The 26,425-nt window shown below is 44.2% G+C and overlaps 1 protein-coding gene across 1 annotated transcript; it reads right to left on the bottom strand.

The window, feature by feature from the left end:
- Positions 1-266: 266 nt before the first annotated feature.
- On the bottom strand, positions 267-25,576 carry KCNG2 (potassium voltage-gated channel modifier subfamily G member 2). Its single transcript, XM_074146733.1, has 2 exons — positions 24,821-25,576; positions 267-1,079 (listed from the first exon to the last, which is right to left on the bottom strand). The coding sequence occupies exons 1-2, from the start codon at positions 25,574-25,576 to the stop codon at positions 267-269; spliced, it is 1,569 nt and encodes a 522-aa protein (XP_074002834.1).
- Positions 25,577-26,425: the final 849 nt, after the last annotated feature.

Below are 26,425 nucleotides of genomic sequence, written 5' to 3'. Positions count from 1 at the left end.
AGTGGCTGCTCCTTGGGGCTTGCCGAAAATACTTGTTCAAAAGAAAAGCCCCGTGAAAAGCGATGGAGCAGAGCTGTACTTGGTAGAGATTCTAGGGGCACTTTTCCGAGGGCCCTTGAGATCAAAAGCTGGTCTTTAGCCACAACCCTGTGTGTGTCTGCCCCTCATTCTGCAGTTCAGGAGGTGCTGCTTGCAGAACTGACCCCCCCCTCCCACCTTGTCCACTGCTTCTTGTGCTGCCAACATACGTCTTCAGCCGTTCAGAGTCAACAACTTCTCTTGGCTTCCTGGTCAACCACAGGCTGGCCCTCCTGCCCAGCAGCGTCTGGTGGGAATGCGACGCCGAGCCCCTGTGCACTGTCACCACCCGGGAGTTTGGTGCTCTCTTCCAGCTGGCGCATCTGCCTGCTCGCCGCTCGCTGCTGCTGCTCCTTCAGCTCGCTGTAGGAACGGGAAAAGGTATGAAAGATAGATGTGACTGGGAAAGCCATCAGCAAAATCCCACTCAAGATACTGCTCAGGGCTACCACCTGTCCGGGGATGCTACGGGGCACCATGTCGCCATAGCCAACCGTTGTCATGGAGATGACAGCCCACCAGTAACTGGTGGGGACACTTGTGAATTCTTGTTTGGCTCCCAGCTCGCTCTCAGCCAAGTACACCAGCGGCGAGAAGAGGGCCATGGCGACGCAGAGGAAGAGCAGGAGGAGCCCGAACTCCCGGGTGCAGCGGCGCACGGTGAGCCCCAGCGTCTGCAGCCCCAGCGAGTGCCGTGCCAACCTCATCACGTACAGGATGCGCAGAGCCCGCAGGAAGCGCAGCACCAGCCCCACTCGTTCCAGGTACTTGTTCCCAGCTCCCCCACTGGGCTTGCTGCTGTTTTTCGTGGAGACCATGTCCACAAGGAGGGAGATATAGAAAGGCAAGATGGCCAGGATGTCGATGATGTTGAGCGGGGTTCTCAGGAAAGCGCACTTGTTCTCTGCCTGGATGGATCGCAGCAGGAACTCAAAGGAAAACCACGCCACGCACACTGTCTCCAGCACAAAGATGTCATAGCACTTCTGTGAGCATTCGCCCTGGGGGAGGGAAGAGGAAGGGGGAAACACAGAAAAGGGAGAAGAAAAAGATTTAGCCAGGGAGCGAACCAGAGAAACGGAGAGTAGCAGCTCTTCAAGGCAAGCACGGCGTGGAATCGATAGGAATCGCAAGGTGCCAAAGTAAAATCGCCGCTTCTAAGAGCAGCCGGAAGGGATAACTAAAACCGGAGCTACTAACTACACGTTTGGCTGCAGGACAGGCCAACGATGCTCAGGAGTATCCCGAGGCTGCCAGGTATTTGGTGTGATGGTACCAGCTGTCGGCCGGACAGCCCACTGCTGCGGGTTCACACCTCATTTCTAACAGAGCCCTTTAACACCCTTTAGAAAAGATTACTGCAGGACTCATGGATTTTAATACATGGGTGATCTCTCTCTCCCTTCCTGATCAATAATACATTGCTTATAAATGGCTCATAAATACCTACAGCATTTTACGTTATGTGCTCAGAATAATCTATAATCTGTTATTCACAGAATATAGAATATTTTTTATACTACAGTGAACATTTATTAACACAATAGTCCTACAGTCAAAAGCTTATATAAAGTACTGACAAATGCAGGTATTTCTAAAAGAAAAAGTACCACAAGAATAGAGGGAGGGTCTGGAGAAAGAAGCATTTTCAATTACCTCACCTGTAACAACTAATGACCACGATGCCCTCCCCGAGCTTTCCCAGGCGCTGGAAGAGGTGCTCTTCCCTGCAGGCTCATTTAGTAGAAAATAAAGAGGACTCTGGTTGTTTAGTCACAGTGCCTGTAAACAAGCCAGCCTTGGTGCATTGGAACAGCAATAAACAATAATGCTGGTGATGGCTGCTCTTTTGATTGTTAATTCAACAGTACAAATACTATGGCAATTCTCTGCTACATCACTGTGAGTAACTCCAGCTGAATAATAATCAGCTTCTCTAAATAAACAGATTTTGACGTGGACAATTATAAGGCTAGCGCTGTTTCCTCTGTAAATGCTCATATAAAAGTGTTAATGCTCTGGGTGCTTTGAGTGGAAGGCAAATGTATATTTATTTAAGGGAAGTGTGTATTTATTCGGTGAGGCACTTTGAACAGTTGCTGAAAACCCTTGTAAGTACGTAGGAGTCCATCCATGGTAGTGGGGTGTGTGACTCCCACTGGATGCAACAGGTATTAGGTACCAATGTAAAAACCTCATTTTCCTCGCCTTTGCTAAATTATAGCAATAAAGTCTCTCTAAAGAGTGGCGAGGCTGTGTCGAGCTGGTCCCCGCTTCACCACTGGAGAAGCTGAGAACCTGGCACATCTATAAACAGTTCTGCCCACGTGCTCACCACAGGTGTCCTTTGCTAGGCAGTGCCAAGGAAATTTTTACTGCACAGCACCTCATCCTAACTTCATCCTTCCCTAAGTGTTTATGCACAGTTTTTTCCCCCCATTGTGAAAAAAAAAAACAACAAACCCAGCAAAGGAGTGATGAGACTTTTGCCTTCTTCACTAACTACAGCATTCCCCAAAATGTGGGGGAGTGACTGAATAGGCGTTTCAAGGGCTGCTGCACTGCTGGCAGTAAAAGCAGTGTCATCACATGGGGGATAAAGCCTGGTGTTACCTCAGTACGATAACCAAAACGCCGAGGCACCCTCCCCGCTTCACGCCTGAGAAGAGACTAAGACAATGATTTAAAGAGCTGTCAACAGGAAAAAAAAAAAAACAACAAACAAATGTGAAAAGGAATCCTCAGAGCTGGTGTTTACGGTCCTTGTATTAAACACGACGAAAGGCTGTAGTGACTTGTATTTATAGATTTTTTTTTTTTTTTTTTCATTCCGCTTTCAATTGGCATATGATGTACCTCCCACTGTTTCCCAGGGGGTCATGCTGATATGGAAAGAAAAACTACTTGTCCCATTGAAATTGCTGTCAAGATTTTAAGTATATTGCAGCAAGAAAAGATAATCTTGTTTTACTAGTTTAGCAGCTCAGATAGCCCGTCTTTAATGTCCTAATTTTGATAGGTGTGAAGACTAGAAGAAGCTTAATTTATATCTGCCTCACCAAACTAATTTGGTCATAAGTATTTTTGTCACAATCATAACGCACAGGACAAAACATTCTGTTTTTAGGGGTTTCACTCCCGTCGCAACATAATTAAGCTGTCAGGCTCTCCCATCAGATCCAGAACCAAGATGCTCTCGGCAGGACCGCACAAAACTGGCTCTGTGGGCCAGAGCCAAAGCTCCCAAAGCCAGCGGAAGGACTCCGCCTGTGCCACTGTAACTTCTTGCCTTATTACCAAGAACACGGCCATCGCACCGGTATTGCCCCAGAGCCCTGCTTCTCGGGAGTCTCCCATCAGGATATGCTCGGTCTCACACTGAAGGGCCATGGCCGCAGGTGATTTGCAGCTCCTGATCCTATCCTTGCACGTGCACAAAAGGATCAGGCTGAGACCTTAGGAAGCCAACCCACAGAAGAATAGCTGTGGCTTGAGCAAAGCAGCAGCAATGGCAAGTAGGAAAAAAAAAGCCCAACATGCAAATTTGCTTTCTCTGAAAGGTGCATCACTACTTGGACCACCACGTATGGAAACTAAGATGTAGCTTGCCTTAAGAGACCTATCTGGCAGGAAGCATTCTGGATTCTGATGTGCATGTATATAATTTCCGTGCCACTAAAAGTTTAAGGAAAGTCAGTGAAGCCTATGGAGAATTTAGACTTGGAATAGACCTACGGAGATATGAAGGCGTTTAAAAGCTAATTTGGCACCTAGCTGCCCTAGTGCTATTTGATGCATAAGGAAAAGAAACTCTCCAAAGTCCTTCCATGTATGAATTTTGGTGTGGGAGCAAAATTGTTGCTCAAATGGACTACCAGCGGTGATGACTTTCAGAAGACTCTTATCTGCCCTCCCACACCCTGACATGTTTATCCTGTGTAGGTTCACAAGCCTACAGCTCTGCTCTTTACCTCTCCACTCTCCCTGCAGAACTACATCGAAAAGGCAAGCGCAGGAGCAGCCTAGCAAACCTTCGCTCAGCTGAGCACGAGAGGCTCGGCGGTACCTGGAGCTCGGGTCATCCAACACGGGCAGAACCAAGCTGGCATCTTCGCCCGTCCCTGTAATGAAGAGCTGAACCGTTCCCCATCCAGAGCTGACGCTGGGCTCTGGCTTTTCTCTGCTCTTCCCACTGTCCACAGCTGACAGCTAACATGGTGAATGCTGAAATGTTTGCTTTCAGAAGAGTGGAGCGATAATGCTCTGCCACACAGAGTTCATTTTAACGGGATGAAACAATCCCCTCTCTTAGCTAATGCATAATTATCTTCAGCAAAGTGCTCGTCTTTCTCAGTATCGTTATTAACCTATTGCAATCGGAGCACGCCAGGCTCTGTCCGAAGGCTGTCCTGAGAATAAGAGGGTCTGAACAGGCTTTTAGAAAACAGACCTGTGTGTCAATTAACTTGCCATAGGCCTTTTTTTCACTAATTAAATGTCTTCCTGTCCCCTGGACCATGTTTCAATATCATCTAGGTATGACCTATTATTATCCTCACATGAAATAAAAACCACTAACAGCAAAAACGTGTTTCATGCTCTTTGCTTCTTTCAGCTGCAGCTGCTTTTCATTGCAGTTTTTTCCCCTTGATTACAGAATTGTAAAAAAAAAAAAAAAAAAAGGCAATATTTCTCTTTCTAAAACTTTTAACTACATATTCGAGTCCAACCAGATGCTGTAAATATGCTTAGGGTTTTGAGGGTTTTTTTCCATTCAAAAAAAACAAAACAAAAATGCACAGAAGGACACACACATACGGGAAAAAAAAGCAATCAAGAATTAATCAGCCATTGGAATAAGAGAAAAACAAATCCTAACAGAACAGGACAGCATCCTGCCCCGAACAGGTCCATATCAAATTCGTACATTCTCCGAAAAGATCAAGCTATAACAACTCATGGCCATAAACACGTACATTAACAACTAAATACTGCTTTTTTACTTTTGGTAAGCAAACCAGCTAGCTCTCATACTAACTAACCAGATTTCTTCATCTTGTAATTGAATGGATACATTTTTATGATTACATTTTCTTATCTAGCTTTATGAAACTGAGCCACAGGAAAACTTTTTTTTTAAATTTTCATAATAATTTGATTTCTTTTTGTCTTTTAGAGGCCCAAACAAAAAATAGCATGAATGGCAATCACAAAGGACATCCCTTTTCTAGTCTTAAGACTAACATTCTTTTTTTTTTTTAATGTGCATATAACCATGCCATTAAATAAACAATATCTTAGGCTTTTGATTACAAAAAGCAGTGGCATAATAAAAATATATGGAAACAGTTGTTCTTTACAAGATGTATATGCTTGTTTGTGTGAGTACATGTGTCTCTTTCAAACAGCAAGTAGATATTTTTTTCCTGTGCAGAAATTACTTGAGTATGGGGAAATATCTGCAGTTGCACAGGATTTTGGGGCCATATACTAATGTCAACTCAGGGCACAAGAAAAGAAAAGAAGAAAGGTCTCGGTAAGTAATTCCATGCAGTCAAATTAAAGTGAGTCTCCTTCACTAGGATTTATAGAAATTTGCTGTCAAAAAGCCAACTGCAGTATATTTCTTCTGGAGAAGCATTTTCTTTGCCAAAGGTTCCTTTGGCAAAAAGGGAAATTACGAAAAGAAGAGCCGGTGTCACTGGAGTTCAAGTCCGGCTGTACTCATTGCTCTGTCTAAAAATTGCAGGCATCCTTCAGAAGCGTTTTGGTTTGGCTTGCAGGGTCCCTTTCACTGGTACTTCCCTGTGCTGCACCTCAGAAAAATTCCCCACTGTGTGTTGTCTGACTTCTTGACCCTCTCTTTTGTCCTCTGGTCTCCTGAGAAGAAATCCTGACTTGCCTCTAGATTCTTGCAGGCTTTGATGCCATCTCCACCCGCGCTCCCTTTGGCATTAGAAGATGTCAAAAGCCAGATCACCTCTAACCGCCCCAGGTCTCGTGTTGCTTTGCACACACATTTTTGTACGGTCAGCAGCTCCGCAGTACTTTTAGGGAAGCAGTTTCGATGTTGCCCAATTCCCCCCTGTGGTGAAGATTTCCCTCCCTGTCAAACGTATATGTTAAGAAAAAAACCCGCAAAACCCAAACGCGAGAGGCATTGCATACAAATATACTTACATAAGTTTTAAAATCATGACATTTCTAAAATGGCATTTTTGTTCTCTTCCACTCGCCCTTTGAGCCTTTTGGATCTTGTATTTGGATCTTGTATTTCAAGTGTTTCTCTGTGCACATCGGATCAAACTCTGTTTTAACAACAACGTGGAACTTGAAATCCTGACACACATAACCGAGGTCTCAGCACTGGAGATCAGCGCTAAGGGACCTGCAGACAAAGTCCCTGAAGATGCTACACAAGGTCTGCCCACAGCCTGATGAGACATCCCCCAGCCCAGCGGCTCAGGGTGCTCCCTGAGGCTGAACCGCCTGTTCCAATGAAGGTCTGAAAGGGAGACCCACAGGACAGACCCCTCCTGACTTCCAATTATCCATCAGCCCAACGCTTGGAGCCCTTGCCCAACTCGGGAGAGACCCAGCTCCCGCTCCTAAACCGGCAGGGTGGAAGCCTCCAGCTGGCGGCTCCCCAGCCTGCGGGAGCACCCGCAGCACCAGGTGCTGGGTCCCTGCCCTCTCTCATCCCAGCTATCGCTGTGAAATGAAGAAGCCTTCCCTGGGAGAAATTCCAGCAAAACAGCAACATTCCCAGAAACGTGCCTCCCCAACAAAACCCAAAGATTTTGCTCACACCAGCGCTCTCTGGTGACAAGCGATTTTCTGACTAAAAGTGATTTTCTGATGAAAGCATCTAGCTAATTTGGGTGTCAAGAGGAAGGGCCCAGTCTTTCTTCAGTGGTGCCCAGGGACAGGACAAGAGGAAATGTACACAAACTTGTACATAAGGAGTTCCACCTAAACATGAGGAGAACTTCTTCACTTTGAGGGTGGCAGAGCCCTGGAAGAGGCTGCCCAGAGAGGTGGTGGAGTCTCCTTCTCTGGAGACATTCAAAACCCATCTGGACATGTTCCTGTGCAACCTGCTCTAGGTGGACCTGCTTTGGCAGGGGGGGTTGGACTAGATGATCTCCAGAGGTCCCTTCAACCCCATATCATTCTGTGATTCTCATTTCCACAGTAAGGATGAAGCGCGTGACTCCTGCGACGTGACCCACTCTTGGTAAGGCAGCATCACTGCCCTCCACACTGACCACCTGCAGGCTCGGAGCCTGGAATTCAGAACATCTGCCGTTAAACCCAGGGTCAGGTTGAACTTGCAGCCAGCCTGCTCTGAGTATTTCTTGAGCCCCTGAGCAAGAATGATTCAGCTACTGCACAGTCTGTCCTCAACGCTGGCTGGCTGTGAATTCAAAGTGATGGTTTCTGTTTGTAAAGTCACCAAGGGGCCATGAAAGAGCCCTCTGCTTCTTGCTGTACACACTTTGATCTGTAACTAGAGCTTAGCTCCTGCTTCATCTTCAGCCCAGCTGCTAGGAAAGGTAACCAGAGCCTTTGCCTTCAGCTGGGAGGGCTGTCACTAATGGTTTGCAGTCATATCATGGACACAAGATAGCTTTTGTACAATTGTTCCTGTACAACTTGTCTTTGTTGAAGAGAAAGGGCAAGGAGGTAGGCAGGAGCTGTACCTACTTTAGACTTCTCTCTCTGGATTTTCCTTTGATCCCGAGACAGCACAGCCCCAAATCACCACTTTTCAAAACCTGTCATTTTTTATTCTGCCAGTGAAGCTGCAAATAAACATGAAACACCGACCAGAACAAGGGAGATGCCAAAAGACTATGGCAACTGCTAGAAGGTAATTTCAGGGTGTGTTAAAATCCACAGCCAGAGTCTAATCAGCCTGTACGATCACACGCCGTGCTATTCAGCGGCAGTCACGTCGCCAAGGGGTTACTGAAGTACAGCTACCTGCATGTGCCTTGCAGTTCTGTCTCAAATTGCTCTCCTGACACACAACGACAAAGCCAAACGGCTGTGTTCAGGAAAAGCTCAGAAAAGGGTCCGGGAGTCAACGGGAGGGAAGTGAAGAGAAGACCACGTGCGTGAGGAGCTTACCTCTGCACCGTGGTAGCCCATGACCACCCTTGCAGACTAAACAGGCGGGAGACACAGATGGCACTCGTGATCCTGGAGGCTGCGGAAGGAACCAGCTGGGTTTCCTCGAGTTACTCTGCCCAGTCCACAAGCCGCCTGCTGCTTTGGGCCATCTCAGCCCCAAACTGCACGACCAAAATTAGATAGTGTAGGTATAAGCCATAAATATTGAGCCTTGAGACCTGTTTAGCTGTCACCTTTTCCCCTGCAAATGCTGTAGATGTCTTAGCAGTTGCGGTCTGACCGCATGGATTTGGCACATAACGTCTGAATTGGGGAGAAAGACACAGACACAGGGGATTCGATCACCTACCTACCAGGCAAGACTCTTGTTGTGATCCTAAGGCTGTCCTCCACTTCCCTGCCTCCTTCACTGACTGCCCCTGCCACATGAGGATATATTCTTCAGTCCACTGTCCTGCTTCTTTTTGCCCCAGTAGAGTTGCTGGGAAGAATGGAAAGCAGGTCAGCAGTACTACAGATGGACAAAATGCCCTCTCATTAATATCTTCTTCTCAACCCGTTTTTCTCACACCTGCATCCACTTTTAGCACACACTTCTCCAAAAGCAACAGTATTTGTAAGAGGGAGACGAATGTTATCTGGCTCTACTTTATGGAAAGCAATCAAACCCTGAAATCTGCAAGAAGCAAGAAACATAGAAAGAATAAAACAGACCATAAATACCCATGAAACAGAACACCATCAACACCACCAACTTGCCTTTTTTTTTTCAGATGCCTATCAGGAACAGCACAGTACCTCACCCAGAGAGGCTGGAGGGGGTTGTGGAGGCATCTAACAACTTAAAACTCCTCAGACTGTGACTGGAGCTGGGAGCAGCTTGAGGGAACAGTATGTGCTCCAGCTGCTATCTCCCAGGCTGATCATACCACACACCAGGAGAGAGGGGCTCTCCTGTAACTTAAGGAGAAGAGATATACGCTGGGTAACATTTTCTCTGAGGATACTTCTTAAGTCTCTGCTCCATTCTCACTGCCTTGTGACCTCCTCATGGGCTAGTATTCCCTTCATTTTGTGTTTCCCTTGTTTTCTACTGTTTGTAATCTGCTTCACTCCAATGAGGACACACAACCTGTGGTTTTCACCCTTGAAACAAGCCTTGACACCCATTCCTTCTTGCTTACCAAATACACACACACACAAAACAACCAAAACTTGTATTTGGAGCTGGCTGATAGGTGCTAGTATTTAAGTGAAGAATTTGATTTATTCAAGAACCACCCATGTTCAAGAAGGAAGATTCAAATGGGAACGAGTTGGGAGAGTAACCCAAGATTACTTGGATGGCTAGTGGAATGGAAAGCCTACCTTAAAAACAGGCAGTTAAATGCATTTGACATGTTTACCATCATCAAATGAAGGCAGAGAAGAGACATGTTTGCTATCTATAAATATACCAAGGGGATGAAGAGAAGCACTTTTTAATGGTGTGGTTGAAAGCTCTCATCCAGGTCTATCTGGAAAGTACTGAAAGTACTGCTGAAAGTACTGCTATCTCCGTCTACTACCTGTCTGTTTACAATTTGCAGCTCATCCCACAGAACAAGACATAGGATCATTCCTGAATCCTCTTCAGTGCAAAGTCAAACAAGATAACTCACTGGCTGGTTATGCCACAACAGCTGACTTTGTTCAGGAGTGGCTGGGGAGGACACCACCATCAGCCAAGTAATGGCAGTCGGCAGGGAAGGTAGGAGTGGGAAGGAGAGGGACCTCACATGCTCAAGTGTTTGCACGAGCTATTTGCAAAGAGAACCCATCACTACTTGAAAGGACAATGTTGGCAGGAGAAGAAATAGCTACACCAGCTTTCAGAATCTGGACTCTAGAAGACACATGAGGTTCCAAAAGCACAGGGAAGACTTCATCATTTTAAGATGAAGCTTCTCAGTTTCTGGAAACAGTGGTATGACATGACAACGTGACAACAGGGGACTGCACTCACCTCAGAGGACCCCTCCAAGTCCTACTTGCCCATAATGTTCAGCTAGCAAAGGAAATGATGTGCTTGATGCAGCTGGAGCTGGACCTTAGAGGGTCTGAGATCCCTACCTGGTTTGTCCACAGCTTTCACCTATGCATGTGTGTAAGACATAAGTAGGCTATTAGTAATATTTAGAGAATTACAACCTGTATGTACAAGAATTGACTTACTGCCATCTGTCTGAACACATACTCTGAGTCAACACACTGGTTTTGTATCTGGGGTCTGCTTTGGCAGTTTTACAGCCTCTCAGTGCCATTTGGAGATTGTCTGAAGACAAACAGCTACACAAGAAGACATGGGTCCCTGAGAACAAGGTATGATGTTTGAAACTCATCAACTCCCATGGCATTCGAGGCAGGATGTCACAGGCCACTTGCTCATATGGCTTGCTTTCTGGCAGCTTTGCCCACGGGTGACACAGCCATCCAGGTGTGCCCAGGGCTCCCGCACAGCCTGCTCTGCTTGGACCAGGAACGACCTGCCCAGCCTGACCTCCAGGGTTTCCTCAGCGCAGAGGATTTGTTTATCAGAGTCACGGCCACGGACAGAGGCGGTAATGCAGAAAAAAAGAACGATGATTTCACCAAGCCATGGTGTTCTCCAAAGAACGGCTTGGCTTTAGAAACACTGACGTTCTTAGTGTTTCTGAGTAAAAATTACCTTAGAATTTTCTATTTCCAGATTTTCAGAATGTTTTTCTTGGTTTTGGCCCACTTTTTCACTGAAATTGAAAGTAAAAAAACTCTCAAGAGATTAATTAAGTGCCAGAAGCCTGCTTGCTGACAACTGTCCCCTTCTCCCCCTGATTTCACATGAACTAGAAATCTTCCTCCTCAGCCCACTCTCTTTTCTAGCTCTGATAGAGGCATCATATCCCCCGAGGCTTGGAAACTACAATGCTTTTTAAAAAAATCCATTCCCTGTAAACCTAAGCAAATGCCTGATTCTGAGCTTTTATGTGAAGCAGCCCAGTTAGCTGACAAATTAGCAAATCTTCTGATTTCTAGAGAATGATCCTATAGCTTGTATTTTCTATCCCAGTGCTCTGAAAACAGGACAGACACAGTTTCTGATTGAAAAAAAATGTGAGCAATGGCACTTGGTACTTACAGCACACCTGCCTCTTATAAACATGGCAGGACTGCAAAAATAAAGAAAGGAATTATCTCCCTTAAGTGGCAGCATAAACCAAAACACTGCAGAACCAGAGCGGGGCCGAGTCCTCACCAAGGGCACTTATGTGCAGTTCGAACAGTTTCCCTATGGAATGACAACACCTAGACCCAACGCTTCCCCCTGGAAGGACCAGCCCAAGAGAGACAGGGCTGCGCTGCAGAGCAGTGGCATTCCCAACACTTTCACACCTACCTACCCATCACCTGGGAGAAGATGATGCTGTGGTGGCACCTGGCTGTGCTCACAGATACATGCAGATAAACAGCATCTAGAACTTCCTAAACGCAACATCTTCTTCTCCTCACTCTAAAAAAGTATCTCAGACTTGTTGTCTCTTTCTCTCTCTCTCTAATTGTATTAAAAAGAACAAGGGATTCGTAACAGCATTTAAAAATATATTTTCCCCTCTTATTTCCCCCAGTTTTCCCCTTCTTTCCATCCCTGCTTTAGAAGCTCTTCTCCTCCTCCTCCTGCCTCCCACTCATTGCTGGTTCTATTTTACTGACCCACATTAGTTTTACTGGTTCCTGCAACCCTGTAACCTGCTATAAAAGTTGGGGATGTCTGTTTTTTCTCTTGGAGGAAAGGCGGACAGAGTCAAGCTTGTTCTTTTCCTCTTATATATATATATTTTTTTTTTTTTCCAAACCTGTTTTTTCCCCCCTTCTCTTTATCCTATTACCTGAAAGCCAGTGAAGGATTTGCCTGCATTGCCCGTGGGTAGATTTGGTCTCCTGCTGGTCGTGGCTCAGTCGCGGTTGGCAGCCTGCTACCGCATTGCCCTTGCACTGAAATGCTGCGAGCTCTACTCCTGCGCTTGCAAAGTGGAAAAATTTTTGCAGGGTGGCTCTGACCGCTGCAAAACCCCGCAAAAACCCTCATATTCTCTCCTTCTGCTCAAGGCAACGGTAACTGTGCTTTCCGTGATAGCAGTGCAAGCTATTAGAACTGCACAACTTTTACCTTAAATTAGCCAATATTTCTACTGTGTACAAAGGCAACTAGCTATGGACTGGGAGGAAATATCCACAGCTTCTGCCCACAGACCCTCAGTGCGTGGACCCTCCAGGAGGGTGCTGCAATTCCTGTGCTGTCGTCCTCCCTACCCAGCGCAGCCGGTGCCAAGTTTCCAGCACGGCTCAGGATGTATTGGATGGCAGGGACCTTCACACTATTCTCTGTATTTCCTATTTGCACTCAGGCTCAGCATCCTCGCTGGCACCTCCCGCACAGGGGGACACCCCTCCTGCATAAGCCAGTTGGGGAGGGGATGGCAATTAGTCACCTACCTGTAAGGCCACACGGGGCTCTTGAGTTAATTGCCTGCAGAGCAGAGGATCTCACCGAGGGGCTCGTGAATCACACACAGGGTTTCAACCGAGCTGAGACATAATATTTAGAAGGACTGACAGGATGTATTTAAAAACTATCTGAGATGTACTCAAGCATCTCAAGACAAACAGTTTCCTATGTTAATTACCCACACTGTAATGCACTTTTTTTAGAGCATGAGCTTGCCTAGCTGCGGGTTCCAGTTATTGTTCACCACTGTCCATAGACGTTCTCTTATTCTGCTGTTTACTGCATTAAAAACTCTTCCAGTGTCTCACTCTAAAGCAGAATTTTCAGATTTTAAGTAATTCTTTTAACTTTTTTTTTTACCTTATCTGCTAAATGGACACCAATCTGGAAGTGCTATCTCAAGCCTCACGCTTTGCCTCTTAACCAGCATGTCAAAGTAGTTCACCAGGGTCTCTAAAACCCTTCTAGAAGGGTCCCCACTTTCTAGAAGAGTCTTTTGTCCTGGGCTCTCTATGCTCTCTACACTTACAGGTTGCACTCCCTGCTGCTGAACACGCAGACACCTCCCCATGTTCCAATCAGTTCAGCTAAACGTGTCAGATACTGCCAGTCCCTGACCAGCATGTCATTTCTGTGCTACATGTAAATTCCGTTTGCAATTATTTTATATTTTCACCCAAATCACCAACAAAACACCTAAGTAGCTCTGGGCCAGCACCAGAGACGCATGCCTTTCTGTGTACGCTGGATGATGATTTCTCATCTTAGTTTTCTATTACTTCAAGACCTATGAAAAATTTTAAGAACATTTAATAAGGGAGCTAAGTTTTTGAAAAATGCCATTTTTGTTAAGGAGGGATGTTGTGTGGCACTAATTCAAATATGTTACAGAAGTATAAGTACCAACATCAGAGGGGTTTTTTTCAGAAAACTTTATAAACCCATAAAAATTAGACTAAGTTTGACTAGTGAGTGGTGTTCTACATACACTAGAATTACTTGTCCTGTTGTCCTCAAAAATGTTGCCGACTGTACTCAGTACCATCTTCTTCATGGTTTTACTTGGAACTAGTATCATGCTTACCTTTAGAAAATCCAACAACCTCATAGTTTTCTCCTGGTCCTTTCTTAAGCCTTTGTTAAAAATCTACTGAAAAAATATTGTAAACTTTTTGGTTTTTTTCATTTGTATACCGCTCTTCTACTTAATTTTTCTTGAATCTAAATGTCTCCATGGACACTGCAAGAAGTCTTCAATTTCAACAACTTCTGTATTTCATCTCAGTCACCACATGCACTGAAAACGTAAGCATTTATAATGTTAAATGATTTAATGCAATTTTTCTAAGTGCTGTACACATGAATCAGCTCACTACCTCAGCCTAGCTATATGAGATCTAGCCAAATGCAAATCTGGTTGCTTGCTTTCATTCCAAATCTCCAGAATTGATAGCAACGTATCCTGGAACTCCGAGATAAAATTTGCAGATGATATTTTTATTGCAAATAAATGAAAGATTTCTCTTTTTCAGAACAGTAGGACAGCACTCAACAAGCCCATAGAGCACAAGCTTTCTTGTAAAAGGCAGTGGAGCAATCTATGGAGTAAAGAAGCTACGCTGTACCCTCAGGATGTTACAGAAAAGGCTATACTGAGTAGCGGTAGTAATTTTACAAACATGACTGGAGGCCAAACAACTATTATCATGAGATTGCTTCAGAGACTCCCTGGATGATTGCCCTAGAAGCTAGGGGAATAAACCCACTGATAGGTACAGATAGTTATGGTGGTGGAGTCAGAAAAATATTAAAATAAATTAAATATGGAGCAGATTTTGCTGGGTGAGCCACATTGCACCAAACATAAACTGGTTAACAACGTGACAAAGTTACCAATGCTTTTACGGAAGAGTCTTAGCTGTTTAATTATTTATCACTAATGTTATATTGCAGCATATTTATACAATATTTAAAAGAAGACCTGAGCCTGCTATTTATTCATGAGAAGATATCCTGTAGACTAAAAGGGTTCATTAGCACAGCATAAAGTTATTAACAAGTCAACATCTTAACTCTTGCCTCTTGCCCATGCTAGCAGCGCAGAGAAATACTCTCCATTTTTTCACTTCTGAGCCTAAAACACCACAGAGTCTCCGGTGGTTCCCAAAGTCTATATTGTAACCTACTGTTCTCAAAATCTTCCAGGGAAGTTCCTTGTCCCATAAGGATTTCTCTCTTTGCTTGGGAAAAGCAGCTCAGGAAAACACACTGCAGCGAGACCCAAAATTGGTAAGAGCCAGGCATGAACAGATCTGGTGGTAACTTTGCTGCCACGGGGAATTTTGAGCAGAGAGTCTACAGGCTCATCATGGGACTCTGTTCTGCAGTGCTGTGTCCCCAGCCCCCAGTCTAAAGGCAACTCTTAGTCAAAGAAAATACAACATTCCTCCTAACCCTCCTGATAAGACAGAGAAAAATTTACTTACTGGGACCATGTTTCTTTTATCTTTCTCTTGAAGGAGCTGCCATGACAGAACAACTAGATACGTCTGCTAAAGTTTAAATAGCTTCAATCAAGCAGGAATGCTGGATTTTATTTGTTTTTTTGGGGGGGAAGGACTGCAGAAAGTATTTTTTTCTTTTTTCCCCAACCGGAGCAAGCAAGCCAAGGAGAAGAAATGGCAAGAGCTCTCCAAAAGTAGTCATGACTAAATCCAACTCGTTGTTACCCAGCACTCTGTCCACACAACCAATATCAAGAACAACTGATCGTTCCTTCAAACATTTTCTATTCACTAGCAGCTTAAGGCAGCCTTGCAAAGGGGAAGGACTCTCTCTGGAAAGAGCTGGCAAAGTTGGCACGTGGTGTGCTATTTGACCAGGGGGCTTCCAGGCAGCTGGAGTGCTGGGCAGTGGTGGGCAGAGCAGGAGCAGTGGGCAGTGTGTTGTGCCGAGGGACTCACAGCACTAAATGTTTTTCCCTAGCGTGTGACTACACCAATCCTGAACTCGGTAAAAAAACCCCAATACCGAGATATGCTCTAACGTTAATGGCTGGATTTAGACAACCAGTAAAGGAAAGATTTCGATTCAGATCCACATAAAAGAAATACATCTATTTCTTTTACATTGAGGACTGCATCATTCAGATGGTTCAGAGACAAGCACAGTTCCCAGTAAAATGATCAAAGGACACGATCACCACTTCTTGATATTTGCAAAGAACATTTTGCCATTAATCTTATATTTGCAAATTCCATGGGAGTCAGATAAAAGACGCACACCGCTCAGAAAACCCACACAAGCCAACACGTAACGTTTAGATCGAGCAATGCAGAGGTTCTTGACTCCTTGACGTGACCCACAGAAACAACATCACTTTCGTCTTTCAAACCTTGTCATTTTCAGACAAACCGGAGCTGTCTGAAAGGCCACACACACAGCAAATTCCTCCGACCATCGAACAGCAGCTGGGAAACCATGCTATGATGACTCAGACTTGCGCTGCGTAACTCTGCAGCTACTCCTCAGTTTTGGACTCAAAGGGTATCATACAGTAATTGCATCTTGCATGAACTGAGTTGGTCTCGCTTATGAAAAGGAAAAAAAAATTCCTTGCTTAGGAACCCAGCTCACAGCCTGAGCCATGAGGAACGGGCCTGAGCCGTGTACCTGAAGAGCAGCGTAGATGTAATTTTTATTGCTGTTATGATGATGGTCATAGACGTTGTGGGTAAGACATTCTGTCCCAAAGCGTTCGCAATCTAAGTGCAGGGCTACACAGAGCAGGTGGTGGAACTGCACGAGGCAGATTGAGCACACAAACAACAAAGCAAACTTGTGCTTATTGCTGATGACTAAAGCTGTGGGTAAAGGATGCTCCCAAAGCTTGTAATTTGGACTGTGCATTAGCATTTTGATTTAAGTACCATCCGAGCAGAAAAAAATACTTTAAGCTTATGAATGAAATAAAAAATAAGAAACACCTTAATTTTAGTTAAAATACAGCTCTGTAGCGCTGCAAGTCCTACATCCCTTCAGCAACGGCACGTGAATGTGACAGTGAGCATGAACCTCATGTGTCTACAGGAACTTCCTTGTGCCCAACGTTGCAGAAAAGGCAGATGACAATCGTTACGGAGTCATTTGGTCTTTCCCTGGCCTCCAGCCAGCTGTGGCCTGAACTGCCCGGAGCAAACACTAAATGCAAACTGGCAACGCAGGGGATGAGCACTTCAGGTGCCATAACTGCTGATACCGTCACAGCTCACGGGTTTTGCATTTAAACAGCAGAGCTGAGAGAACGGTACAACGAATTCTCAGATGATCCCCAGGGAAATTAGTTAGTCCGATTCCTCAAGATTCTTTTTATAAAAAGTCACCCTCAGTGCCTATATACTATAAATAGTTATCTGTAATACCAGCAGGGAGATTTTTCTAAATACATGTTTTATATCGCCTGTGTTGTAATTTCTAGAACAGTTTATTCCACAAAGAAAGGAAAAAAAACCAAGCTGCAAGTTTATTAAGGCTTTCATTCATGAAAACAAACCCTCTATGCATCAGGTAAACATGTGGCTCCAAGTTAAAATCAAGCAGGTCTCGGTATCACAGGCAGAAAACCATCTGAACAGTCAAAAAAGAGAGAAACTACTAAAAACAAGCTCTTGAGTAATGAAAGGCTTCATTGCAGAATCTCAAGCAGAGTGCCATCTTAGAATAGAAAGCACCAACAATACCAACTCCTTTACATTACTTTCACTGAAATAAGTAAAGGGTTTAATGTAAAAATGACAGTTTTCCCCATCCAGAAGTACCTCAAACTGCTCGAGTTTTGAGACAAGATACCATTCATACAACAAAATGTTTGGCATTTCTGACACACTGAGGCCCTGAATAGTTCTATTTCTTCCTATTTAGTTACCTCTTTAGATTATAAACCTAAACAAATCGATAGTTATAACCACAGAATCACAAAATGGTTGAGGATGGGTGGGACCTCTGGAGGTCATGTGGTCCACCCCCCTCCACCCACTCAAATCACAGAATCTTCTTGGTTGGAAGGGACCTTTGAGATCATTGAGTCCAACCACAAAAACAAAACAAAACCAAACACCAAAACCAAAACAAAACCAAAAACCACACAAAACAAACACCCACAATCCCACACCACACCCACCCACAAACAGACACAACCCAACAATCTCGGGCACTACAGCATGCCCTGAAGTGCCATGTCTACACGTTTCTTAAATACCTCCAGGGATGGCAACTCCACCACCTCCCTGGGCAGGCTGTTCCAGTGCCTGACCACTCTCTCAGTAAAGTAATTCTTCCTAATAGCTAATCTAAACCTCCCCTGCTGCAACTTCAGACCATTTCCTCTGGTCCTGTCATTATTCCCTTGAGAGAAGAGGCCAACACCCACCTCTCTACAACCTCCTTTCAGGTAGTTGTAGAGGGCCACCTAGTTGCCCAGGACCGCGTCCAGACAGTTTTTGAATATCTCCAAGGATGGAGGTGCCATGAGCACCCTGGGAAACCTGTGCCAGTGCTCAGTCACAGTGAAAAAGTGTTTCCTGATGTTCAGAGGGAACCTCCCATGCTTGTGCCCATTGCCTCTTGTCTTGTCATTGGGCACCACTGAAAAGAGCCTGGCTCTGTCCTTTTTGCACTCTCCCTTCAGGTATTTATACACACTGATGAGATCCCCTCAGAGCATTCTCTTCTCCAGGCTAAACAGTTCCAGCTGTCTCAGACTTTCCTCTATGTGAAAGTCCCTTCATCATCTTTGTGGCCCTCAGTTGGATCTTCTCCAGTGTGCCCATCTCTCTCTCGTACTGGGGAGTCCACAGCTGGACACAGGACTCCAGGTGTGGCCAGACCAGCGCTGAGCAGAGGGGAAGGATCTCCTCCCTCAACCTGCCGGCAACACTTTGCCTAATGCAGCCCAGGATACCGGTACCCTTCTTTGCTGCAAGGGCACACCTCCAGCTCATGGTAAACCTAGTGTCCGCCAGGATCACCAGGTTCTTTTCTGCCAAGCTGCTCTCCACCTGGGTGGCCCCCAGCATATACTGGTGCATGAGGTTGTTCCTCGCAACACACAGGACTTTGCATTTCTCCTTGCCAAACTTCCCATTGTGTCCTTTCAGCCCGTTTCTCCAGCCTACCGAGATCATTCAGGAGGGCAGCACGACTCTCTGGCCTATCAGTCACTTGTCCAAAGTTCATGTCACCTGCAAACTTGCTGAGGGTACGCTCTGCTCCATCTTCCAGATCTCTAATGAAAATGTTGAACAGGATTGGATCCAGTATGGACCCTTGGGGTACACCAACAGATACAGGCCTCCAACTAGACTTTGTGTCACTGATCACCACCCTCTGGGCCTGGCCATTCAGCCATTTTTCAACCAACCTCACTGCTCCTGCAGCCCCTACAGAAACATCTTGTCTATGAAAAGCTGTTGAGAATCATTATACAAGACTCTCCTAACCTTGTCTGAGATTACTTTTGTGTGTACCTTTGTGAAATGAAATCTTCAGTCACAAGACTGTATAAAACGCACATTCGCAATTTATCTATTCCCCATCCTCACCACTATGAAAGTTGAAGCAGCGTGCAAATTAAACTTAGAAGGTTAAATAGTTCCAGGCTTCTTTATAAGCTATTATTAACTTCATTATTTATGAGTCTCTCTCTTTGTTGTAACGTTCTTCAGCTGAAGGTTATTGAACTGCAACTTCCTATCACAGCATCTTTAATTAGACCGGCTTTCCCCAATACATTATAAAGCACGGTGAAGAAGGAAGTACTCTCTGATCATCTTCTGTTTTACACCGTGGTACTACAAATGATTTTTGCTTTGTGGGACTCAGGCCTATAAACGCTTTTGTGAATCAGGACAAAACGCTTGATGTTAATCTCTGAGTTCACCACCTTTTTTCAGTGATGAGGAAGCCTGTCTAACAAAAGAAAGAATCTTTCTTCTTCAGGTAAAAATGGTCAACCTGTCTGTTTTCACCAAGAAAAAAAAAAAGAAGAGTGTAGTATGATGACCATTTGGCTTTCAGTTGAATCTCTCAACGTCAATAGTTGTTCAACTCTAACTCTGTTGTTAAAGCTTTTGCGATAATGTATCTCCAACTAGTTTAAGACTCCTGTGATGTCTTAGCCGCTTTCCCCAAGTCACTCGATGTCCACCATTTGTTTAGAGAGTTGAGAAGCCCACTTAAAGCTATCACATGCCTAAAGGGCCTTAAGGATACTCCATGCCTCTGGCTATTTTTATGTCTTGGAGGTCAATTTTGTGGTGGTCTTGAAAGAACTCAGTGCCTGAGGGCTCCTGCTATGATTTTGTCTTAGCAGTATTTTGCCTTAAGGGGGGACTTTCCACCATTAAATCTAGATCTAGAATAGAAATCTCTCATTCTGAAAATTTTGAAATTAGAAATTAATTATTGCTTTGTTACTTTACATGGAGGAACCTGATTCTCTTCACAAGTTTGTTTTCTTTATACATTTGAAGTATCCCTTTCCTGAAATTTCCAGAAGCAACCACTATGGGCATTACTGAATTGGTGGGTTTTATTTAATTTAACGAGTAAATAAAAGGTAAATGAGAAAAATATTGACTAGATAAAATATATGTCCTAGTTTGGCGAGTAAAAAGTAGTTTAGGGTCTGACTCCGTTAGCTTTATTGGTAATTGTGCAGTATCTGAAATACATGACACTGCTTCTGTCCTGGTTTAAGTGACACAGGACTAATTTATCTTTCAGTAATTTTACTTTTCAGTAAAGTCTCTTCTAACTCTTGGAAAAACTGCATTTTTAGAAGATGCTAGTGTCTGAATTTGTGAAAATATTTACTTTATAGCCAGCCAGGCTCTGTGGGTTTCAAGGTCTCAGTGTTTTTGAGTTAGGAGCGAGACCTGGGCACTTGATCCAAGCTGGACATCAGGATTATTTCATATCATGAATGTCACATTCAATATAAATTAGAAAGTTTGCTCAGGAGTTGTCTCTCTTCCCTGATGGCTGTGATCTTGAGAACTCTTTGCCCTGGTGCCAGAGCCCTGAGCCCTTCCCTTCCTCCCGAAGCTGTAGCGCTGGCAGTGTCCCACATTTGCTGTCCCCTGCTGGGACTCCACATCTTCCTGCTGAAAGAACGGGCTGAGTATAATCCTTGTATATTTTATATTGGTATCGGGATCGATACTGGTTCTTTAGTATTATTAATGTTTACTGTTTAGCCTTATTCTATTAAATCTGTTTACATTTCAGCCCTCAGGTTTCCTTGTTTTTTTCTGATTCTCCTTCCCAGGTGGGGAGGGGTCATCGGGTAATAGAATATTTGTCTAAATGACAATAAATTGTTACGGGTTCTTGAAATCATAACAACTTTCAAAACAGAGTAACACTTCAGATGAATCGAGCTGACCATTAATATGAACAAGACAGCTATGGTACATGGGAACATGCTCCTTCCCACTCTTGCTAAACCACTAGGGATTTGCACTGTCATCTAGAACACCTGGAGCAGTTAATAAAGGTAACAAAATGTATGACTGATTCTTCTTCAGTATTTTAAAAGAGATAGGCAGGCACCTAAAATAATTTTCCTCACCCACTTGGTAATTACTTCTGACTTTTAAGGTCCCATGCTTACACCTGTGTGAAGTCACTTAAACCTCTGCAGGACATCACTGGGTGTAACTGCTGGTCCATTCAGGTGACATTAAAGGACCAGGGTATGAAAAATTGCTCTCCAGTATGTTTTTTTTTTTTTCATGACTAGTTCCTCTCTCTTTCCCTGAAGCAATAACAGGACAGAGAGGTGGCACATGAAGCTTTTGTCTTCTGGAGAACGCCAGCTCAAGGAAGAGACCACTGCTTGTTAGCCAGAGTATCTGCGACAGCTCTGACACAGAATCCTAATGACAGTAATGCCAGCCAGAGAGCCTGGAAAATGTACACACCGAGTACACTGCGTCCTTGAAATAATATTTACTGTTTATTTGTTCCTTAGCCAGGAGGGATGCACATCCATTTTCTGCTTGTTAGGAGACTGCAAAACCAGACCAAAGAGCTATCCCTGGGCATGAATTTTAAACTAGGCACTTGGGATAGAGCTCAGGATGGTTAACGTGACTTTGAATTCACGTAAGCTCTCTTCTCTCCACACCTGTTACCTGGTGAGCTGCATCGGCTTGCTAAGCCACGTACAGATGACACACAAGGAGTTTTCAGCCTTAGGTCTCTGATCCTACAAGCAATTCTGTGTGTGCAGATGCCTGACTCCTTGCCCAGCCTTCAACCAAGGCTGAAAAGATCTGCATGGGTGTTTACATCCCTTTGTGCAGGACCAAAAATCAGTCACTGCATATGACTCTTGGCATGACTAATTACAGCTCCAATAGAGGGTTGACCTCCATTGATTCAGCAGCAGGTGAGGAACATTGGGGATGAACTGAGCTATGTAAGAAGTGATCCTTCACCCATCCCCTGTGCTGGAGGAACCACCTTTGTCTCAAACAAAATAACCACTTCCACTCTGCCCACAGACCTTCCCTGTGCAAAGGGCAGAACAAAGCCTATTTGCAGGAGCTCTGTGCTTTATAGAATTTAAGGGCACAGAAAAACATGAGATCATTTATTCTGATCTCCTCTGTACTGCAAGCATTTCACCTTTGTAACTTGAACTGAAATCAGTAATTTACTTTTCATTGAAGTCGAGTGTGTTTAGCTGAAGGCTACCTTCCAGGATGGCACTGAGCTTTGAACTGAAAACATCAAAAAATACAAAATCCACTAATTCTCTTCCTAGTCTCCCCCAGTAATTAATCACCGTGGTATTAAATATTGGCACCTAGTTTCCCATATGAGTGTACCAGGATTCGGCTTTTAATCATGCATCCTTTCCTTGCTTAATTTAAAGGTCTTTTAGATTATACAGTTCTCCTCCCCCCATAAAACCCGCTAATCCGCTCACCTTCCTTTTGATAATGTAAATAAAAGGAAATGTTCAAGTTTCTTATTGTACGGCATTTTCTCCAGGTTCCTCATATTTATAGTTTTTTTCCACCCTCTCCAATTTTTCAAAACACCATTTAAAAATATGAAGGTGAGAACTGACTGCAGTATTCCAGTGTCTGCCTCACCAATGCCGCATACAGGCACAAAATCATCTTCCAGCTTCTAATCACTACTCCCCAGCTTGGATATTCAAGGATCACATTAACCCTTCTGACTTTATGCTGCAATAGAAACTTAATGTTCAGTTGCTCATGCCCTAAATGCTTGCGCCCTCATTTTGGGAGTCAGGCTCTATGCTTTTGCAAGAGCAAGTCTGCATTCATTTTTATTGTACAATTTTGCATTTGACTACGAAAACGCTCCTTTTAATGGCTCCAGCTTACAAAGAAATCCAGGCCTAATATGCTTGCTCCACCCAACAAATATTATTAGCCTATTAATATGAGTCCCTATTTACGTTCAGATCATTAGTAAAAATATAAATAAAAAACCTCTGGTAATTCTGAAAGCAATTGTTCAGCTCTCACTTAAACCCAAGAACATCTAAACACTAAATACATCTCAGTTTTCAACAGTAAAATATCACTTGTACTTAAAATTCCAGCATACTGGAGCACTGTTAGTTAATTACAGTAAAAGGCATGTGTTTTGGAAATGATCTTTTAAAAAAAAGCCATTAGGACAATGTAGTTTTAACTAGTACCCAAGTACTACTATCCTCAAGTTTTAGACCATAAAAAGCCTTTAAAACAGAGACCTTATAATAAATTAAATATCAAACAACATACCAAATGGTTTGTCTTTTTTCCCTGGCTGCTACTGAATGAGTCTGGTTCCAAAAAATCAAACAACTCGGTAGACATCCAACCTGAGCATACCTCGCAAGTTAAAGGTGGGCTTAATTGCACATGAGGGACTCCGTCAAACGCAGGGGGTCTCTCTGGAGTTGCCGGATCCCATCTCCCATCAGCATGCTTTTTACTTTCAACGCTGCAGAACAGTAAATGCCCCCTGTCAGGTAATGACCACCCTCTTCTCTGCGAGTGGCAGTGAGCGATGAGCCACTCAGCGCCTGGGTGGGGGGACACATGAAGGGTTCTGCTTTCAGGAGACCTCAGCTTTCAGCTGAGAGGCAGAACTTGATGGGGCGAAGCACTCTCTTAGTAAATGAAGTTCACAATCACATTTAACGGCCACGGGGATGAAAAAGAAACCCAAACATCTAGTATCAAGCTTGGATTTAAGTAAAAATAAAGAGGCCATGAACTCTTCAAAAAGTCCCCAGTCCCCAAACCCTTTAGATAGCGTTTTGGCACATATTTAATAAAAATGTGAATGTCCTTCTCTATCGATCTTGAGATGAGCTCTCATTGGCCCACATACAGCTAATCCTAGGAAACTGAACTGCTTGCACAAATAAGGGACTAAACCCTTAGGAAATTTGTTGAACTAAAGAATAAACAAAATATCCATAAGACTCGATTTTCAAGGGCATGAAGCATCCACAGCTTACACTTGAGAATACTAAGCATGTCTGAAAATTGGGACATTTGCTTTGTTTCTGCTGTTAAATTGCTGCCTCAGCTTCCCTGCCCTTTCCCTGACATACAGCATCAGAATATTTTAGATGTGTTTTTTACAGCGGGGTACTGAGAGTTCATTCAGAGGGGTATGTTAAAGTACCTTTAAGGAAAATTGATCTATTAGCTCTTAACTTCAAAACATTCAGCCTCAAGCAAGGCTGATTTTTATCCCCGCAATAGCTAGTTTGTCATGTGTTTAGAGATGTCAGAAAACAAATCTGGTGGCTAAAGCTGTCTGCTGGTGTGAACTGGCAAAGCTGTGCTGGCAAGGCAGAGTTTGGCCTGATCTTCCCTCAATATTAAGTGACACAATGCTTTCTGTGCTCTGCACCAGCCAGCCCTCCCCATCATAAATACTGAATGCAATACCTGCATGATTGCTGGGGTGACTTTGCCCGTCACCTTCCCTGAGGAGACAACAACGCAAAACACGCTTTACTCCAAGAAAAGCTGCACTCACCCGATCTTCTTCTTCTCTGACATCTGGCATGGTGCTGATGCAGAGGCTGACTGCAGTGATGGCAACAAAAGAAATTGAAATACAAGCAAAGATCTTTCCCGGGATCCCTGAGTGGGGGTTCTCCACCATATCCCTGAGCTTTCGCATGCACAAACTCAATCGGCTATTGTCCTGGAAGGCACATTGCGTAGTTTCACTAAATACCATCTCCCCTTCATACAGCCTGGCCTCAGCTGCCTCCTCCTCTTTCTGTCGCAATCTCTTTTTACAGCACCATTCCAGGTGGTCCTCTTCTATCCCCCAGTACACAAGCTCCTCCTGAAAAGAAAGAGCGCACATCTCCCTGAGAAGCCTCAGCTTCCCAGCTGTCAGGAAAGTCATGATCGTCCTGAAGGCACTAGGATTACGGTCAAAAAAAAATTCATTGCAGCTAACATCATAATCATCGCAGATGTTCATGATCTCATCGTAATTGTTGCAAGATTTTAGCTTCCCAAGCCTGGTCAAGGGGCAGTTCTCCAAGGTGGTCCAGGGAATTTTGTATTTAATACCACCTACATTGATGATCACAAACCTGGTCCGGTCATCCAGGCGGGCTAAGCAGCACAAGTCTTCCCCAGGGTGCAGAAGTTTGGCCTTTTTGTAGAAGAATCCTTTCTTGGTTTGCACTTCACACAGGTTTTCCAAGTTATTGAAGGAGTAGGAGCTGAAGTCAGGATCTGCATTCCCAGTGAGCAATGCCATTTCGTGACACATTTGTTGAGTCCATAGGGAGGTCGAGGCTACTCAAACGCACACATCTGGAGCTTGACTGGAGAATCAATCTGTAAAACAGAATTTTAAAGTTACAATAAAACAAGGGTGTTGCTAGATGAAAAGCCGTCCTACCCTCTCAGTCCCAAGAAACTTTTCTCCATGGCATATTTTTTTCCCCTATTATTTTAGGACTATCTTCACTTGATGCTCGCTTGGGGAAAGAACTTAAAATGCAATAAGGTCAGAAGCCACGTTGATACTTCTAGAGGGTTTAGTCAGTGAATGAATGGACAAAAAAACAGTGTATTATCATTTTCAGGAATTTCTTTTCTCAAGGTTTGAGCTAGAAACATCAATGGATACTGGACACGAATGGATGCTGGAAGGGAAAATGGATCTTTTGGATAAATGGCAATTTACATTTTAGCAACTTAGTAAGGAAACTTAGTTGCAAGTGGTTTTTTGACTATATTGGCCCATCTAAACAATGTTTCTATTACAAAATGCCTATCGTGGGAGGGTAAAAGGGATACCTACAGTACAGTCAGAAATGTGATTTTAGAAATGCTGGTAGTTCCAGCATTTCTTTATTTAGATACACCAAGCTTTAGGTACCAATAGCAATGAATGTGTGGGAGCTGAGTTTCCAGCCTGCAGCCAGACCCCAGCTGGTTGGGGTGCTTGAGCACCAAGTGCGTGCTACTGAGATTGACTTGCCGCTGGTACCCCTACTAACTGGATTAAAGGCTCTATTGGGTATATAGCCTGCTGTCCAGGCTAGTGATGTCTCCTGCAGGGAAGTGCGCATCCTGGGTCTGAGCAGAGTCCAGAGCTCGCCCAGGACTGACC

The sequence above is a fragment of the Numenius arquata genome, chromosome 4 (assembly GCF_964106895.1).
Source record: "Numenius arquata chromosome 4, bNumArq3.hap1.1, whole genome shotgun sequence".
Lineage (NCBI taxonomy): Eukaryota > Metazoa > Chordata > Aves > Charadriiformes > Scolopacidae > Numenius > Numenius arquata.
This window is presented reverse-complemented; position numbering and strand designations above follow the sequence as displayed.